Below are 20,901 nucleotides of genomic sequence, written 5' to 3'. Positions count from 1 at the left end.
AGTGGGTAATTAACGGACCAGAAAAGCCATTTGTGGAAAGAAAGAGCCATAAGGGTGAAAAATATTTCTCCGCTGAATGATCTTTAAGGAGTAAATAATTACAAGAGTGAGAGGTTTGGGATGACCAATCTAAATCTGAACATAATTAGGATGAACACAGTTTGAAAATCGAAGCAGTTGGCATGTGCAACAATTCTCATATCAGAAGACTAATTAAATATTTAAAAGCCCAAACCCCCTCACTATTCACAGAAAAATAACCTGCCACAAAAGGGTCTGTAACTTTGCAGATAATTAGGAAGGGTTACAGGAGGAAAAAATCACAGATTGGCTCCAAGGTTCTGCAAGGTCACGTCTTATTATGGTGTATCTTTTATATGGTCTGATAACAAGTTTCTTGCTAATTTAATCTAAGTAGGGCATCCCAGAGCGATTTCCCATTTCCCTTGTTAAAAATGTGATCATTTTTCTATATGCAAACTGCAATAGGTGAACATTTTTATAAATAATTGCTCCTAATTGATACAGGCTATAATATTTTTAATTATTCAAGGGGAGTGCATGTGTTAAAGTTCAGTTAGGGTTGCCCCCACCACACCCCCCACTTGAAATTGTCCTCATCCTGTCCATTGTAGGGGGAAACCAAAGGACCCTATGAAATCATGTTGCCTCGGCGGCCAATTCTGTAAATTAGGAAGTCTTACTTTCCTGTTAGAGCTAAGATACATTTATGTTGAATATGCATTTCTGCAGACAGAAGAGCTGTGTTAAACTCAGGAGACCCATAGCGAGTCAAGCTGAATTTGCATTGAACTGACCTGGAGGTCCAGTCGAAGCGTGAATATTAAAAGTGTACCAAGGCTTCTACGTTTCAGAAGTTGCAGTACCAAATCACACCTGTCATTTGAAATACCTTATTTTAGTAATTAAATTGGGTGATTTTTTAAAATGTATTTAAGATCTGTGCAAATTAACGTGAAGGATAAAGCTACACGTTTTCAATATTACAATTCTTCAAGTTACTCATTCAATAATGACTCAGAAGCTGTCTTAAGTTACATAACTTTTAACTACGTTATGAATGTGCTGCATGCCAAGCCATGGATAAAAAAGATCGACAGTGCTGCAAAAAAGAGTTTCAAAGGGTTTTTACTCTTATCCTATGCTCTCTGCCTGGGAGTCTCTTTTGCAAGTCTGTTGCAGCGTTATGCCTAAGGATCAGACACTGTGCTTCAGGATTTTCACTTGGATTTTCTGTATGCTCTTCTCTAGCACTGTGCCTCAGAAATAAACGCCCCTTTGTAAAGCTCTGATGTTATTACCCAACTCTATGTTTCTCCCCTGAAACCCGCTCAACCCACAAGGCGTGATGCTGCACTCACGCTCACTCAGTGTGAATAATCTGTGTAAATTGCTCAGATATTACGATGCTGCACTACTGAAGTTTTCATTAGTAAATAAGCATAGCTGCAGGCTATTTATTTGTCTAAATGGTGAAACACTTAATTGAATCTTTTGAACTGATTACTTTTCAGCAGTGCAGATCTGCTTGGCTTAGTTGGTGTACTAAGACATACACTGCCTGTAATCCCATGCTGCGTTTTGCTTGCAAAAACGCATGCACATAAATAATACGACAAGATTATGAATACGGCTTTATTTCCATTTCTTCTTCCTCAGGTAGGGTTGCGTTAGAAACATTTTCTCTAAAAAACAGGTCTTTTCTTCTTCATACTGTTACAAGGTTTGGGTTTGGCTTGCACCTACGCAAACCTCACCAGAAGATTGTTCTCTTTACTTTGCACACCTCATTGCATCTTTTGATACCTAATTTTCCTGTCCTTGCTTTACAGGCAGCTCCTCAAAGGCTCTGGTAGTTCTAGTAGGCCTTTCACATACGTGGTAGAAAGTAGTGGGGATAGAAAGATGGGATTATAAGACCACTTAAAAAATTACTGAGAGAAGGCAGGAGTTACGTATTCCACTGGAATCTACATTTCCTTTTCCTTTTTTTTTCTCCCTCCCTATTTCATCTGATGCTTCAGTTTCAGGTTCATAATAACCCCATAACAATAGCGTTTACACCAATAAACAAAGTACTGGAAAAAGAATGAATTGTAACAAGAAAGAAAAATCTCGGATAGCTTAGATGTGAGTGAGAAGATTCGTCTTTTTAACAGTGACTGCTTTGAACTTAGAGAACATGAATACTAAAAGGCAAATGGGTCATAACTAAATGTATTAAAATTGTAAGAAGAGGTTGAAAACAAGAAATACTCCGCTAAATTACTTTGCCATACAAGTCTGATACACATTCATTGATAATGAATCAAACTGGGTAATCCTAAGAAAGGGCCTGTGGGAGTTGCATATTTTCTGTTGTGTTTTATTGTCTATTTGGAGTTTTCATCCTTAATGCATACCCTTAGACTCCCACAAGATTACACTGTATGAAGAAGACACAATTAAATATTATTGCATATTTATTCGGCAAACTGAAACAATGCTATGGTGCACCTTCTTCTACAATATTAATTACACACTATTTAGCTTCCTTATCTCATGTTTATTCAGTAATTAGGAAGAGTCAACAAATCATCAATATTATATTTAAAAAGAAGCTAGAAACCATTTTCTCAGGTTTTTTCCCCCCAAATATTTTTCATCCTAAGTCACCAGGTTTATTGCTGTGGTGGTCATGTTGCCAAGTGCATAGAAAATCCAAAGGCTGGGTTGTGAATTTTCAAACCAATTTCTAGCATGCCGCATGCCTTACTGCTTTAGCAGTCACAGGAAGATCTCCAATATTTAGACACGATTCTTACGGCCAAATTCTGCTTTCGTATGTGCTCGTGTATCTCCCATTTTTTTCTTACATTACAAAAACTACCACCACAGCACACTAAATCTGTTTTCCCTTTGAGCTAGGTAAAATTGGTGCTTTTTTTTTTTTTTTTTTGTATACTCTTTCTCCCATAGTAGTTTTAGGGATTCTAACTTAAAAATAATTTTTAGAAAATTTTACACATGAGTAAGCAGAATTGCCAGTGTGGCATCCTGGTTTTTTTACAAGCCAGTTGCAGGATTACACGTCTACCTTCAGGGAAGCATGGCTCTGTAGCGATGCATGTGCTCACTCTTCCTGCGTGGGTAGGGTTGTGCTACTGCTGCGGTTGCTGGAGCGCTGTGGGTATTGCAGTGATGGCTGGCCAATGCTGCTTCAAATCAGGGCTTTATAGCAAGGCAGGGTTTTTTTAGCAGGTCTTTTTTTCAGGCTTTGGTTAGGCCAAATTTGCTAACTCGTTAGGTTTCAGTATGTAATAATGTATTTCTTGTGAGGTGAATTTGAAACTCAGAATTTAAATACATTCCTTTAAATAATTTTATCTACTGTGGTATGTGTGTGTGCATACGTATGTATCTATACACGCCTAAAATAAAATCTCTGTTCTCTGGCTATTTTATATGTAAATTTTGTATATCGTTTCTAAAACCAAATTAATATAGCATTTAAGTAATATATGATATCTCCACACATATGTAGCTTTGAGTTTAATAACAGGAGTGGAGGTCTAGTGAATATGTGTACAAAAGCAGAAGCGCATCTCACATGGCAGTTGTAGACCATTAGGAATACATATGTAAAGACAGGCATTTACTCAAGAGGTTCAGGAATTTTTCAGTTTAAAATATGCTGTTGTTAAAAGTCAATACACGAAGTGTCATCATTCCACATTCCTATCTCTTTTTACTCAGACTGCAGCTCACCCAGGGTGAATAAGGAACAAGACGACCATATGGAGTATGTGGTGCTACAACTCAGAGTTTACGTGCTTCAAGTGGTGTTTAAGCAGGTTGCTGCAGGCGATATGCAGGAACATGTCATCATGCTAGCTTTTAAGTATTTAATCAATATGCTGAAAGAGAAGTATTGTCAGATCTGACTTAAAAGTTTCACAACATACCAAGATAGATTTTTTTAATGTATTGACAATTTTATTAAAAATGAATTTTATGTATTAAACGTGGCTTTATACTGTATCTTTTTTTTTTTTCTTTTTAAAGTGAAGTACATATGACTGTGTTCTGTGTTTGCCAGTTTTACCTTACTTAATGAAACACTGCATTCACAGAAATGCAGCATTAGGAATAGCCAAAATTATTTTGATAGCCCATTTCCGGCTAGACATTAACTCATATCCTTTTCAAAATAACATTGATCTTTCTTTTATGTTACTATCTTTTTCAAAGTTATATATACAAAACAAAAGCATTTGAAGGATAAATTGTAATGTGGACATTATTTCCTATATACCTTAACTTTGCAAACCACTTTGAAAGGAACTGTGTGTATCTTTATGTGACTGATGTGACTTACCCATAAAGATGACCTCTTCCCTCAGTCAATCTGTTTGATCCATGTAATGCTAATGTCTTTGCAGAATCTGCTTCTTAGATTCCAGTACTTCACTTTCTGGTCCAGTCATGATACACTGTGTTTTCCATTTTAATGCTGGAGTATTTGTTCAAGTCCATAGATTTTGCATTTTTAATCTTCCTTAGAACACTGGTGAATAATGGCCCTTGGCAGGAGATAATGAAATTTTCTTAATTTATATTTTCAAGCAGAAGCTTCAATTGAAAATGGCATCCTATGGCCTGGAGACATAGCTCTAGTGCAAGTTTCAGGGGAGCTGTAATAATAATGCAGTGCTAGCGGTGACAGGGAATGATAGGACAGTGAAGAAGTAATTTAAGAAAGAAAAGAGAATGTACCAAAGCTTTATTGTAGCATATCTAATGATCTGCTGAAGATTCCCAATAGCTTTTGGAGCATGACAGGAGAAACTAATGTTATCTTGCCAAAACAGAAGCCCCTGCTTAATCAGCAGAACAAGATTATTGATTAAAACACCTCACACAATAGATTGCACATGGAATCTCATCTCCATACATTGCACGTGGAAAAGTGCAATAATGAGCATAAGATGATAAAAAAAGAGCAAAAGCAATTTGTTGGGAATTGTACAAGTCAAGATTAGAGTTGAAATGCAAACAAATTATCATGGAAAGTACAGCTGTCCTTAAAGCTGAGCACAGAAGGGGATGGATGCAGCAGGGACATGGGTGCATCGTGAGCAGAAGATACTTGCTAACAGCCCCGCAGGAGCTGCTTTACTTTCCTTTTTTTCTGTATTCATCTGAAATGTGAAAGGGCCATTCCTCATTTGCACAGTCTTCTTCCTGAGGTGAAAGGAGTTCAGACATTGTACTGTAACTGTTAATTAAACACTCCATTTGATTTTTAGATTACTCTAAGTGATGCATCTGCATTATGAAAATGTAACCTTTCTTCATTCATACTAAAATACTGAAGAAATGAGTGTTAGAGTACACAATTGCTCCTTGCATTCATGAGAATAGTGATACTTCCTACATTTCCCCTTGCAAAACTTGCTGCTGCTGGCACAGGAACCTGAATTGTCATTCCTTCAGTGCTACAGTTAGTCTTTTCCTAACTAGGGTTTCAAATGTAATTAATGTATTACCTTTCCTAAATCAACTGTTAGTGAGTTTGTATAGAGTTCTTTGCAGATCTGCTTTATTTCCTTGTAAATGCCAAAGTCATTGTATCATAAATCTTTGTGAATATTGTGAATGTCTTAAATGTGAAGACATTTCTCAGTGTGAGATCATAGGAATTTTAAGATTGTACATAAAAACCTGAGAATTTGCATATTTTAACATATGCTAGGGAAGTATACAGTTAACTAGATTACAGAACACTTAAATGGTACTTAAAACATACAGAAAACTTAAACACTAGATTACAGACACTGAAACACTGAAGTATTTGTGATTTGACTTCTCAAATTTGCAGAAATTAGAGCGGATTTGTATCATGCCTTCAGTTGGAATAATTGTAAGTTTGAATAGATGGACCGAACTAACAGTATATTGTGTGGAAAAAATAATGTTGGTTAAAATGAACGAGTGACTTTAAGTTATTTGCCAGTTAAGGTTTTTGGGGCTTGGATTTTTTTTCCTGATTGTGCCTAGGCTGATTTTGCAAATCGCAAGGAACTTTATTTCCGCTGTAGTCATGTTTTGGAGAATCCCATGAAGTGGCCACACTCCGAAAGGGCTTGCCCATTACAAAAAGGAATGAAGATGGGTCACAGGATTGAGTTGAAGGCTGTAACAGTGTAATATCCTCTTCACTGGGCATAGTGTTTCAAAGTGTAAAGGTTTCTCAAAATAATGAACCTCTGCTATGGCAGTGATGCTGTGGCTTTGACAATCTGTAGCCATGGAGGATAATCTGCTGTTTAGTGCTATTTTATGGAGAGTGGAGTGTCTTTTGTCCAAAATACCAGACAGAATTCGGTGTTTCTTGTCTTAAAGAAGCTCAACTGAAACCTTTATCAGCTTGTAAAATGGTCTTTGCAGGCAGCAGCAGAACTGTAGGCCAATGACTAATAGAGAAGTTAGTATCCCTGGTTTTACAGGGGAAAAAAACCAACAACGCAGCAGACAGAAGACTTTCATTTATCCAGAGAACAAATCGCAGTAGTGTAAATTCCCCGAATTGCTTGTCTCAGAACTACCTCTACAAAGTCCACTTATTCTTCATCTCTTCTCTGTAACCCATGAATTGGGATTGACAGCTGCTGTAGTTGCTGTTGGGTGTTTGTGAAGGTTTCGCTGGAACTGAAATTTGACCACTAACTATGTAACAAATAGTTACCTGAAATTTCCATTTTTTTTACCTGTGAATATCTTAATCAAGTGTCTTCAATTTGAAATCTTAGAAGTGCATGAAAATCAGAACCTTATCTCAAAATTACTTATGTTTTATAAAATGCAACCATCAATGCAGCAAAATCAGTGATGTGAATGTAAAAAGCTACGACTTAAAGCACAAATACTTCTATTCATTCAGTTATCCAAGTAATTGCACTTCTTGAGGAGGTGGTGGTGGTGTGCTTTGTAGCACTGCTGAGTACTGCAGCAGTGGGAGTAGCTCGTTGGTTTGGAATTGGGGGTCTCATTCATTTTGGCCAAAGGTGAGCAAAAGGTGACCATACGCACAACAGGTGAAGTCTTGCATAAAGAAATAGTCAAAAGTTTTTAGAAGGTCAACAACTTTGTGTAAATGCCACTCAGTGCCTGAAGTTTGACACTGGCACTTACTGTACAAAGGAAAAAATACTGCATTTTCTTCCGAATTATTATTATACGTCCTTTCGATACAAGCTAGCATGAAGTTCTTCTCAGTTTCCTGACTGACAGCAAGATTATGAGTCCTTCACTAGGGGAAAATGAAAGGGAAAAAACAACTTTTCATAGGGAGACAAGAGTCCCTCTTCTTCATAAGATTTACAAATACTGCTAGTCAAACTTTTTTTTCCACAGCTAAATATGACCTTCATCAGTTTCATTCTCAAGCAATTTCTCCCAATATGTATCCCTTTTATTTTGTTACAAATCAATATTTCTCTCTTAATTGCCGCTCATTCAAGTGTAAAATGAAATTTTCATACAGCTCAAAGCTGTGGAAACCATTATACTGAATGATGCACTACACAGAGTCTTTTTGTAGGAATTATTTTGGTTTCAGCATAAGGTTTTTACTAAAGAAACAGAAATTTAAAGAAATTAATTAAAAATCTTACATCCGAGGTTTTCTCATGCTGGTTAGTCTGGCTTGAGGTGTGGGGCATGAAAAAACCCGTACGGGGCTTAGAACAGAGATACCTTTGAGGTCTTGGGCCATATTGCCTTCTCCTGCTTCTACAGCCTCCTCCTACACAACACACACAAGAGTAGCTCTTTGACCTTCGTGTGAGTACAAAAAAGTGGCTGTATTGTATGTTTTCAGTATTACAGATTCAGTACCGTGATTTTCTCTGCAAGTTGGGTGCACATTTCATCACTTCGACATGGGTCTGAAAGCCATTGGTTGTGTCATACTCGTTCCAGACTCCCTAATATACTGCACGAGCTGTTGCACTGAATAATAGTGCTGTTGGGAGCGGTGCGGCGTTGCCTGTGCCATAGCTGTACAGGCACCTGCCTGTGCTCTCTGGAAAGTCACTGCCACAAGCAGCCCGTGGGTGACAGGTGAATTACTCACCATCTATCTGTGTCCATGGTTGTGCATATATACAGAAATCCCTGGCTATTTCCAATTAGTTCAGCAATTATGAGCCTTATGAGGCTAGAAATACGTAGCTTTAAAAAAAAAAGGAAAAAGAAAAGAAGAATTAATTGATAAAGTCAGAAGAGTTGTTGTTCCCAAGTTTGCTCAGCGAGAGGCACAGTATGTCCTGACCAGCTCTGTGCTAGTTTGATTAGTATATAAAAAGGAAAGTGATTTATATCGGAGTTCTTCAAATGTGCTTGCTTTACCTTTTATGAGGTAGCATGAATTATTCTTACACCTGTTGGCGATGTACAGCTGTGGAAAGCAGTTGATACAAGATAGATTATTTTAGCTTGGGATGTGGTATTCAGGGAGTGTGGGAAGTAGTAGGGCAATAGAGAAGTTGATGTACAGCTGGAGTCAAAGGCTAGACTATTACTTAAGTTCAGACTTCTGTTATTCAGTTTGCTGACAAACAAAACTAACCCCTGAGAAGATCAGCCAAGCTCTTTTTCTTTTAGTCACCAAACTCCCTGACCTTCTCCTTTTTTTCTTCTACTTTCTTCTGACTATTTTTTCTGTATTCCATTTTGACCATCTCTTCAGGGTTAGGTAATTGTTTTTTCACTTTTAACTCTTAAGCTAATACTTTTTTTTCTGGAAAAATGAGTAGTAGTCTAAAATCTCTTGATTATTACTATTAAAAAAACTTTCAAAAAACATTAAATTCAGTAGACGCTCGTGGTTGGAGGCCTTGTAATAAAGTTCTTTGTATCAAAATGGATTGGCTTCCATTGTTAAGCAAATCAGATCTATGTTTCGGTATTTAGTCTCCTCTAAAATACATTTTAATTAATTTTCTTGCAGTTCTTTTTAACTGTTTTTCTTATTTCCTCAGATGGTCATTCTTTACTTCTTCCTGTATCCTAACAGAGGAAGATTAGAGTCCACCAATTGCTCCTAAAATAATTAAAATGGAAATGCTAATGCTCTCTGTCTACAATAACTCTTCCAATCAAAATAGTTTCCTTGAATCACAACAAAAATCTCTCTGAGATGTAAAACCATTCAGCAGTATGTATATCTCTAAAGATGAAAAGAATTGCTCATTTGCGTTATTGTACAAAATTATACATTTTTTCATTTTGTATAATCTTTGCATTTTGCTTTGATTTTATTGAACAGATCAGTATATATTTGGGACAGCTGGGACCAGTGGGAACAAGTGACATTTGAGATAACATCGATCTCCAAATTTAAAAGTATAAACCCTGAACTGAAATACTGTCTTGAAGCCTTATTTATGGACTTTGACCGATCTAGTATTAATTAATTTTGTTGTGTTATGGATTGGACTGCCCAAGTGTGAAGAGAGTTAGCACTGCATATAGTACTTTAGCATGAACTTGCAAATTAAATGTAATTTTAAATTAATTAGCTTGCTTTCTTTTCCCATTACAGGTGCAACAACCGAACACAGTGTATAGTAGTTACTGGGTCAGATGTGTTTCCTGATCCTTGTCCTGGAACGTACAAATATCTAGAAGTTCAGTATGAATGTGTTCCTTACAGTAAGTATAATCTTTTTATTCTTGCTCACTTCCTCTGGCCCTCACAATTAAAGCTGGAGTGCTGTTACATGGAAAAGAAGCATATGTTTATGGCCCACGGACCCATTATGCATGCAGAGCACTTGCAGACTAGGGCCTCCAATTAGCTTCACGAAGTGTGGAAGGAAGCCATGGTGTGATGCTGGCCAAGTGTCTGTCTGTGTTCTTAAGTGTTTGGCTTTTAAGGCTACTGTTTTTCCAGAAAACAAACTCGAATTAGCTATTCAGTAGGCCAGATAGAAATTTGTACTTTTGCCCGCTACCAGTTGCTGACAAATTGGCTTGGCTCACAGACTTCTAAAGCAGGAATTGACTTCAATTTTAATCATGATCTACTTGAAAGGCTACCTGCTGTTGTGGTGACTTTGGGTGCACAGCAAAACCCAACACTGACACGCCAAGGCAAATGCCCTAGCTGGGGGACATTGTAAGAGGACTTTGTGCTTCAGGGGAACATTATAAGTGAACGCAGATTCAGAGTGCATAATTCATCAGTAAGTTACTCAAACTTGGTTCTTAAAAACAATGGGGGAAAGAGTGAGAAAGAAATGTTCACTTTTAATGGAAAGAGAAAACATGAATTGTGGCTTGAATCAGCTGCCAAAACAGAATTTTTCACTGAAAACAAAGTAAATACTGAAATCATACTGAGATAGAAAAATTTGAAGTTACGGCTACTTCAGCAGTTTTGTACAATATTCTTTCTAATGCCAGAATTCAGTAGTTTTAGACATACTTCTTATTTCCTTGCAATAATTAATGCTTTTTTTCATTGACATGTATGCATGTTTATAAAAGTTCTGCAGATTCGACACTTTTAACTGGTTTTGCTTTCTTGTAAGGTCATTCTTTGCAGTGACTTCTCCCTCATCCCGTTACTCAACAGAGAAATAGCTGTGTTTGCAATGGAATTTGAGCAGTGCACTGATCATTCCCTTAAGTTATTATTAAGCGTGAATTTCTTGATCTGCAGTAATCCTTAACCAAAGTCACATTTTCTGTTGGTACAGGAAACAGGCCAAGTCTGAGATGCAAAAACACTGTGGTGACAGTATATATCCAAAAAGGAAGGAAATGAGTTCTGGCATAAGCAAAGCTATGTCAAAACTGTCCATACTGTTTACTGCACAATTTTAAAATTTAGACTTCTTAAACCGAAATACTACTCTGTACTGCTTCACCACATTGAACCTTCACTGTTGTTAAAGGCCAAACACAGATCATCTGTTTTTTCTTCATTTCTGCTGTGTCATTGTGAAATGGTTGCTTGCTGATTTTTTTTCTGTACCATTTGTAGGATTGGAAGCCTACTGCATACAGTGATCCCTAGTACCATTCCTCCTGTGTGTAGTATCGGTGGCTTGTTGTAACCGTTCTTCTCGTGCCACTTTTGAGGAGTGATGTCTTACCCCAATCTAACCAAAGTTTTGTTCCACAAAGATCACTTTTACTTTAGCGCTATTTTCATTCCCAAATTCTCAGAAAGAGGGCAGTGCATCTGATTCCAAACCATGAGGTCAGTCAAATGACAAGAGGTTACGTTTCCAGTTCCAGTAGGCTAGCTCATAGAGAAAAAGTGTAATGCAAATAATGTTCAAACATAATTTTTTATGCTGTTTTAGGAAGAGGAGTGTGGATATGTTCTACCGATTGGGTATTGCTATCTACAGGAATCTTTTCTTTTCCAGTTTTCAGAAGTATAGTGCCACAGCGCGGCCTACCCTGTACTCTAACATGTAGTTATTCTACTTTTAAAATGTTTATTTTTGTTTACTGTCAATTGCATTGGCCTACCCTTTGAATTATGTAATTCTATGTCTATCATAACTCAGGATTCTGGATACTCCTTGTCTTTCAAAGTGTGTAAGTTTTGGAGTTTGTCAACTGCAGCATGTACAGTGATGACACTATGCCCAATTCCAGAACTGTAAGAGGCATCACCTGTCATTACCAGCAGTCATCAAAAAGGTTGCCAGTTGCTAAAATCAGTTTTGAAGTTTGATTTCAAACCACATTGTGCTTCGGTAGCCATTTTCATTGTTGACCATCTTTCTTCCCTGTCCCACAAAGCCTATCCTGGTATTTTTCCAAGTCTCTTTCTTTTTTTTTGACGCCTGATAAACTCTAGTTACCAAGTCTAATTTTTTTCTCCTTTGCTTGTTCCAGTGCTCCATATCTAAACGTACGGAATGACTGAGATCATTAGGTTTGCAAGTAGCAGCTGTCCCAGCGTAAGAGACTTGTTAGGAAGGTGGGATAGGCTTTTGTGGGTCTAGGAAGGGAGGTTTTTAGTGATCACAGCACTTCTAACCAAAGTTCAGTTATGGTTCTTACTTTTCCTGAACTTCATCTTCAGTGACTGCAAGACTGCAAAATTTGCTGTGTCTTACTGTGGCACCTTTCAGTCCATGAGAGATTACAAATAGCAATCATACCAGGTTTTATGGTAAAAGTTGGGACTTCTTACGCACTGGAGTTGGTGTCACCCTTGTACAAAATGCAGTTATGAGCTCCTCTAAGTGTTGCTGGCCTCCAGAAATACGTAACTGCTTTGCTGATCATACATATTGATTGAGCTTTCTCTGGGTTCTGTATTCATCGCCCTCATAAGAATGTACTTAATGAAAAACTTCCTTTTTTGCATCTCAAAGTATAGACCTGTTGCTGATGTTTTTCTAATCCTCTTCAGTAAAAAAAAAAAAAAAAAAATCTATTGAGATACTCGGTTGGATTTCCAACAAAACTAAAATTCTAGACGAATTTGATAGGCATTGCTTTGTCCTAAAATAAGAGTGTTATTGATTAAATTACAAAGAAATTGAGAGTACCATACTTGACATTTCTCTCAATTATGCTGCACAATGTATGTTGACACTTTGACTGAATAACAGAAGTCAGCCCTTTTATGAAGAAGAACATCAAAAGTACCATTTTGTACATCTGTGCATTTTTATTTTAAGCCTTTTTTGGACTCAGGAATTCAATAGAAAACGTTTTAAAGTGTTTTATTCTCTCTCTGTCTGTATTGATTGGACTTTGCAGCATTTGTTTATTTCAATAAGCCCATCTGTCCCTGAAAAATGTACAGCTGTACACCAATGCACGCAGAGCAGACATGCCAGTAATGATTTTAGTTATCCCTATCTTTTTCCCCCTCTCCTGTTACTAATTCTAAGCAGGTACAATATCAGTATTGCTCTTTGGCAAGGAATAAACTCATGCATAAAAGTTCACAAACAGAATCATCTGAAAGTCATTAACACTGATTGTGAAACCCAGGAATCCACCTCAGAATACACCTTCTGTTTACTCGGATAACTCAAGAATTACAAATTGCAGAAAAACAAGTATTTTACCTAAAGAGGTATAAATGAACAAAGGCTAGGAAAACTACTGCTCATTTTGAGAATATTAGCCCCCTCCCACTCCCCCATAAAGTTTTGGAATTGTTCCCTGAAGAAACACTAGATCGGCTCAGCCAATACCATTCTCTCAAAATAATCATATGTAATTTTGTTAAATGAAACTGAAAATCCAAAACTTTATATGAAACATACAAATACATTCTTCAGGATAATACCGTAATACTGAAAATGTAATAGCTGTACAAATAGTTTCAGTACACTTCCTTGGTATCAGCAGCTACTGTTACACAGATTGGTACATCTGTCATTTTCCAGGTCATTTTATGAAACTAAAGGAGCATACTTCAAAGGCTGCTGAGTATATGAAATAGATTTTATTGCAAATAATTATTGGAAAGCTATTTACTAGCTGGACTTCAGCTATACGTCTTCCTGTAATATGTTCCTTAAAACTTCCTCAGGGAAAAATTGCTATAGTAATATAACTTTGTTAATCAGGTTCGGTTTATGTTTTCCATGTACGGTGGCGGGATGGATATTTGTTTTAAACTCTTAGTATGACTGTCCTTGCGTACTAGCTTGCTGTTTCGGGCTTAATCGATGATGCTGGAGAATATCTGAATGAGCTAAATGTTAATTTTTTTCTTCTCTTTTCCTCTTGCTTACTGTGCTTTTGCTTCTTTTTTCTAGATGTTTTTGCTTATTCCTTCTAGTCTGATTTTGCAGTTACAGACTAAGAAGTGGCAAAGGTTCTCAAGATTAACATTCAGGAAAAAAAATAAAATAAAACCTAAGGAGAGCTAAAGGATGCAAGCTGCTTTCTTTACAAGAAAGAAAAGCAGAAGGGTGTCTGGGGCAAAGATGGGGGAAGGTTTAATAAGCACACATACAAACCTATATAATTAATATACTGCATTTTGGATTTATAATTATCCAATTAATATAATATGTATATGTGCACTCGCACATATATGATAAATTAATGTGTCACTTAAAAACCATCTTGATAGCATTATGCTTTGAGAAGAAGAAGAGTATGTATAGCATGCATTAGTAAAGTCATTCATTATTTATTCAGGTTCACTAAGTGAAACTACATGCCAACATATCTGTATTGCCTCCTTAATCTACTAAAATGATTGATCCGTGTTCACTTGTGTAACCGTAGAATCTCTCTCCTGCTAGGTTTTCCTGTTGTCTGTTTCTCTTTATCCAATATAGTGCAGTTCTTATTCTCCCTATATTTAGCGTCTGTTACTAATTTAATCTTTAGATTAATAGTCAATTTATGTTAATCTTCTTTCTTTTTTCCTTGCACTTTTTTATTTTTCTTCCGATGCTTAAAATAGAAGTGGAGCAAAAAGGTAAATAACGTATACAGTCCAAACCCCAGCTCCTTGTTATGTGCCTTATGGATGTTAACCTCTTCCCTTCCCCTCCCCACAACACTCTTATATTATGATAATCAGCAGGATCTCATAAGTACACCTCATAAAGAAGTCGACTGTTTGCAATAAAGTGACTTGGCTGCTTAAAGTAGGTGGCGGGGTATAGTGTCTGAAATACTTGGGCTGGAGGGAAGACTCCCTTGCTTTTTTCTCTCCCTTTCTCTTTGTCTTTCTTTCCCTCTCTTTCTCTCACCCTTGGGTAAATTCTTGTTAATCGAGTGTCATCTTGCCTGGCTTCCAGAACCCTCTCCATAGCATGCCATGGTTACAGGGTTTCCTGGTCTGTTTCATTCATTGCTTTGGTTGTGTTTTGTTTTCTCTGCTCCTAATTGCTTTCTCTATATACCTGTTGATTTGTTTTGTTCCTTTATTTTTAATCGAGGCACCTCCTTTTTCAGCCTCACCACTTCTTAAAGTTCTAAACAAGTCAATGTGATTTTTTTTTTTTTGACTGAAATGACCTAGCGCACTGCTGCACACCAGTTAAAAGCTCTGGAGCGTTAATGCGTACTCACTAAAAGTCTAAGACGAAAATGCAAGAGTAGCTCTACATTTTCAGCTGTCTGTGTATGCCATTGAGCCTTGGTCTGTACTAGTGAAAACTGTTCCCATCCACTTTCCATACTGGTACAGCAAGAACATGGTAACTTTAAGAAAAGTGGATGATAAAGGGTGATAATTGCATTAATTATAACATAAGGTATAATCTAGTGCCAATTAAATTGATTTTTTTTCTTCCTGACACAGTCATTATGATTTACCTACCTTTTTTTTTCTTTTTTTTTTCTTTCTATTATGAGATAGTCTTAATTTGACGTAATTCTTGTCTTACTTCTCTCTATGACTGTTAGTTTTTGTTTGCCCGGGGACGTTGAAAGCAATTGTGGACTCACCGTATTTATATGAAGCTGAACAAAAAGCAGGTGCTTGGTGCAAAGATCCTCTCCAGGCTGCAGATAAAATATACTTCATGCCATGGACTCCATATCGCACCGATACTTTGATAGAATATGCTTCTTTAGAGGACTTCCAAAACGGACGCCAACAGACGACATATAAACTCCCAAATCGAGTGGATGGTACTGGATTTGTAGTGTATGATGGCGCTGTCTTTTTTAACAAGGAAAGAACTAGGAACATAGTAAAATTCGACTTGAGGACTAGAATTAAGAGTGGAGAGGCCATAATCAATTATGCTAATTACCATGACACTTCTCCATACCGATGGGGAGGAAAGACTGATATTGACTTGGCAGTTGATGAAAATGGCTTATGGGTAATTTATGCTACGGAGCAAAACAATGGGATGATAGTAATTAGCCAGCTGAACCCCTACACCCTGCGTTTCGAAGCCACCTGGGAGACGACATATGACAAACGGGCAGCATCCAATGCTTTCATGATATGTGGTGTCCTGTACGTAGTGCGGTCGGTGTATCAGGACAATGAGAGCGAGACCGGCAAGAACGCCATCGATTACATCTACAACACCAGGTTAAGCAGAGGCGAGCACGTGGATGTTCCTTTCCCCAACCAGTACCAGTACATCGCCGCAGTGGATTACAACCCCAGAGACAACCAGCTGTACGTGTGGAATAACAACTTCATTCTGCGCTATTCTTTGGAGTTTGGCCCACCTGATCCTGCCCAAGGTAAGATTTTTTTTTCTCATTTTTAATCCCTTTGTACTTCCATTCAGATAACTATGTTACGATATCTTTGGTCTTAGACTTAGCTCTTGGCAGAAAGGCAAGGAGGGCTTGTTTGTCCGTGCTGTGCTGAGCAGTACAGCGTTACACTGGTGCAAGGCAGATTTGCAGCACCTGTGGAGAGAGAGAGAGAATTACTTTATTTGGTGTACAGGCTTGTACTTTTCTTTTCTTCCTTTTTTTTAATGCAAGTGTTTAGCTTTTCTGTGTTTGAGAATGAGTTGGGGAGTTATTTACTTTATACCATCAGTCAGTTTGACTTTCTATAGCAAAAGTAAGTTTGAGTTGATTCACACTGAGCCAGAAGCCTGTTCCCATCCGTTCGGTGTTACCTGACTTCTGAATTGATTACAACATATATGCAGACCTTTTAACTTCTTGGTGCCAGCAGTTGAGAGTGATGTGTGCTGGGAGGTCCCGGAGGAGATGTATGGGGTTAATGTGCAATACCAAGCATAAATATTTTTCCGCAGCCCCATTTTCACAGTTTCTAATGCTGGGTTAGGCAAGATTATCTGACCTCTTTTTAGCAGGTTTCTCGGTAAGTCCGTTAGAATTGCAATTCAGCTCACTTGAAGTTAGAACAACTACCTAAAAGGAAAGACACTAACTGCCAAAAGAGGAAAGAAAAACGGAGGTCTTCAGGTCTCAGAAATCCCTAAAAATAACATGAACAGGCACAGCCACATATTAACATCTGCAGGGGAGAGTAAATACCAAGAGAAATGCTCCATGGCAGAAGATGCATGCAGTAAGGGACAGAATGTTGATAAGCTGCTTTAGTGATGAAGGTAACACTTCTCTCACCTAACTGGTATGCATGTTTAGCAGCCGTTTTTTCTACTTTAAAAAAGTAGTAATAATGGCTTCTCCACGTGAAAAGTAGCTATACTGCTTCAGCAAAGCCGATTCATGCACAGCAGTGCAAACCACGTAGTGTGGACACTACTGTATCAACATACATAGAGCTTTTCCTAGGTACAAACATACATAAGATGCAGCAGAACACGGCAGTTTAGAACCAGTACATTAGTCATCTCCAGAGCCAAGTGAAGATCTGTCCAATTTGCCTCCTGCAGACCTCCCTGGCAATACCTGGCCAGGCTCAGGCAGGTTCCAGGTGTTTGGGGAGTGAGCTCCGGCCACAAGGGCAGCCGTCCCGGGAAGCTTTGCATGCTGTACGTCAAGCTCGTCCATTCCTCAGGGAGGCTTTGGGGCTGCTCTTAGCGGAGACATACCCACCTATGTAATTAGAAAAAAATTATAGCTTTCATTTTCATACATTCTCATGCATGTCACTTTTCATTCAGTTTAACTGAGATGAAGATGCATTTTAAATTCTCCAAAGCTTTAATAGTAAGAGGAGAAAATGGAGGTGCAGTCTCTAAGTAGCTTTCGCAGTTCAGGCAGCTGCCATGAATGTGGCAAAAGCTAATCTTTAAATCATTGCATTGAGGGAAAAGTGTTAAGGAAGAGCAGGGAGAGAAGAAAAGGCTTTGTGGAATCCTTCCTTTGCTTTAGTTAAACCACCAAAGGTCTCCAGTAAGACATTTCATAATGTTTTTGTTACGAGAGAGTCTCCCAAGATCCTAAGTTACAGTACACGTGCTGGCCACGTCCCATCTAATATCAGAAAGAGATTTGGGCATCCATCAGCACCCTTCATGTTCCTGAATTCCTTGCTGGCATGCAAGGCAGGGGGAGAAATGGTTTATTCCAATCAGACCTAGACGAGAAGGGGTCCAGGGCACACTGCAGGGTGCTTGCCTCTCATCTGAGCTCTTTGCCCATTCACGCGTGAAGACAGAGAAGGAATATTTTTTGAGTGATTTATGAGTTTGGGTTTTAAATGCATTATGACATCAGTAATATATTTTGATTATGCCCTTTTTAAAATAGAGAAACCATATGAAGACACTAGGTTTATTTGAATATGTCATGCATATATTCACAAAGGGTATTTTTCCTTATATAAAGCCAATACCGAATATTTAAATTTTGTATGGATCTGTACATAGCAGATCTAAGAATATGTTTCAGTTCATTTCCTCTTTTGCCTAAACCAATTGCCTCTAGTTAAAGACTACTAAATTAAAGGAAAAATTATCTAATACGGTTGTCCTTGAGATGTACTGCTATAAAACCAAGAAGAGATTCTGTACAGTTTCTAACTCTGTGTTTTAGTTGTATTATATTCTCAGTTCCTCTTTGTTTCAGCATAAAGTCTACATAAATTGAAGATCAATCCTTCTATTGTTACACAGTTAAAGGATCTATATGTGTAATACACATTTGGATTTTTTTATCTCATATGGAATTAGATCAGGTTTTCAGCACATTTGATGAAGGGCATTTTTGTGTTTCTTTTGTTCTGGTTTGGTTTGTTTTTTCTGTGGTTGACTCATATGTCTTAATCATCTACTCAAAGACATAGGTGTTAGGATAACTTTCTTTAAGTCACCTAACACAAGAACCTTCTTTTAGTGTCTTTTGCAATGGTACTTTAATATCAAGTATTTAATGGTGTCACAAGGTCAGTGCCTCAAAATTGGAAGTCATGGCCTTTTCTGTTCGAATGGTTAACTTGGGACTATTGTAGGAAACTCAGCAATCTGTGTTCCCTCTGTTGCCGTGGGAGCAATAATGATATATAGACACACGCTGATTTTTTTTTCCCCATCTATCTGTCTTGGCTATCAGTTCTTGTCTACACCATTACTTCCAAATACCAAGTGCTTCAAAAACAACAGTCTTTCTTCCTACATGAAAGATGAATTGTCACATTTGAGTCACAGTTTTGAGCTCAAGGGTTTACATTTGCTCCCAGGGCTAAAATCTTGGACTCATCCATGACCCCAAATCTGCCTTTTTTCTCTCTGTTTTTTCTTTCATTTTTAAATGTGTCTATTGAAACCTCTAAAATACCACTATAATTAACCTAATGTTGACATTGCCCTTGCTGCAAACCTACGCCATTTTCTCCTTTTGCAACTGTCCCTGTCATGTGCTCCACGTATCCTTATTTTCTTAATCTTCAGGAGAACTCTTCAGATTTCTAAAACTGCGGATGCCGCAGCCAGGCTGCTGATTTACCCTGGCAATGGGGTCTGCTGCCCTTAGAACTCCCCCCTTAGCCTCGTTCTTCATGTGTTGTTTTTTTCTTCTCCTGTCTCATGGGAATTATAGTACATAGATGTAGAAATGGTTTTCAGAGTGACAGCTGACAAGAACCACTCAGATATTGCAGAAGAGCACATTTTCTAAGATTAAGTGTAAAAATTACATTTAAAAATCAAAACCTTAATTTAGAAATAAAATAAAATATATCAGGCCCTGCAAAAAAAGCCGCTGTGAAAAATTCAAAACAAGCCAGAGTTTTTATATCCTTGGTAAATTTAGTGGATATGTCCTGTTGCATTCTTTCTAAAGGAGGTATCCAAGGGACCAACTGAATCCTCACTGAAATAGAAATTTTTAAAGGCATTTTAAGTTAAAAGATCAGAAAGAATGAAGGGAATTTTCCCCCTAAAAAGTGAATATGAGCATTACATTGTAAGGTTTCCTTGGTAACAAAAAGAAGATAAATCCTTTTGTTCTGTGTTGGTGCATTAGGGAGAGATTTCATCTACACTCATCCCAATTTGCGCTAACTGTGCAAACTGTTCAAACTGAAGTTGTCTCCCCTTTTGTACCATGATACCCATCATTAAGTTTTATTGGATCACTGCAGGAAAATATGGATGTTGTGAGTGTGGACAGAACAGAAACTCGGAGAGTACTATCACCAAGGGCTTGAAATAATAGGAAACTAGTGCAACTAAATCTTTATAACACCAAGAATCTACGACAAAGTCACGCAGCAAATTGTTAAGTAAATTAGATCTTTACTACTATATCAAATCTGATATACTGCAGATTGATTAAACAGTGGTTGTACAAGTAAAGACAGTATAATGGGGACCAGATAGCACATTTCTTGATCCTAGGTATTTTGCTAATTTTGTGGCGTATTTGTTACTGTTTTCAGGGTGTAAATTTATAAATGGCTGTGTAAACATTTCACTTTCAACTAAATGGGATTTGGCAGGGTCAATAGAGTACTGGCTAGCATAATAGCTGGAACCTATAGGTAATTAGGTGAGTCTTAGTGACTTCCCTGCCATTCACTGAAGCGTGAAAACAGACACACAGCGGTAATAAGCAGAAGGCAGGGAAATCTGGATTTGCACAGCTTTCTGATCTCCATTGCTTTACGCGGCAGCTCAGTGTGTGACACCTTTTGAAAATGAAGGCGGGCACATAGATTTTCACATGTCCGAATACATTGAAATACCCGACCTATAAGGGCGTGCGTTTAACTGAAAAATCCATGCAGCTGATTTCTAAAATTACCTAGATGCTGGAGATGAAAATGGAACCATTAATATTTTCAGAAGTGGCACATCATCTGGTCATTTCAACACAATTTAAATCTAAGGTCAGAGTTGTATTTCGGGTGGGGAATTTTTTGTTTTGCCTTGGTTTGTTTTTTTTAAAATGTATTTTATGCCTGCTTAGAATAGAAACCTGTTGGCAAAGAATACTAGATAGCTTGTGTGCCTTCTCTAAATCTACTCTTCACTG

The 20,901-nt window shown here is 37.7% G+C and overlaps 1 protein-coding gene across 8 annotated transcripts in view; it reads left to right on the top strand.

Moving 5' to 3' along the window:
- ADGRL2 (adhesion G protein-coupled receptor L2) overlaps positions 1-20,901 on the top strand; it is a 163,169-nt gene that overhangs the window by 101,595 nt on the left and 40,673 nt on the right. For all 8 annotated transcript variants that reach the window (XM_075508502.1, XM_075508504.1, XM_075508503.1 and 5 more), the window contains exons 4-5: positions 9,608-9,717; positions 15,421-16,221. In XM_075508502.1, coding sequence (XP_075364617.1) covers positions 9,608-9,717; positions 15,421-16,221 — 911 coding nt within the window. The remainder of the gene's footprint in view (positions 1-9,607; positions 9,718-15,420; positions 16,222-20,901) is intronic.

This window comes from Mycteria americana, chromosome 7 (assembly GCF_035582795.1).
Source record: "Mycteria americana isolate JAX WOST 10 ecotype Jacksonville Zoo and Gardens chromosome 7, USCA_MyAme_1.0, whole genome shotgun sequence".
Classification (NCBI taxonomy): Eukaryota; Metazoa; Chordata; class Aves; order Ciconiiformes; family Ciconiidae; genus Mycteria; species Mycteria americana.
The sequence above is the reverse complement of the archived record's forward strand: the minus strand, read 5'-3'. Positions and strand labels throughout refer to the sequence as shown.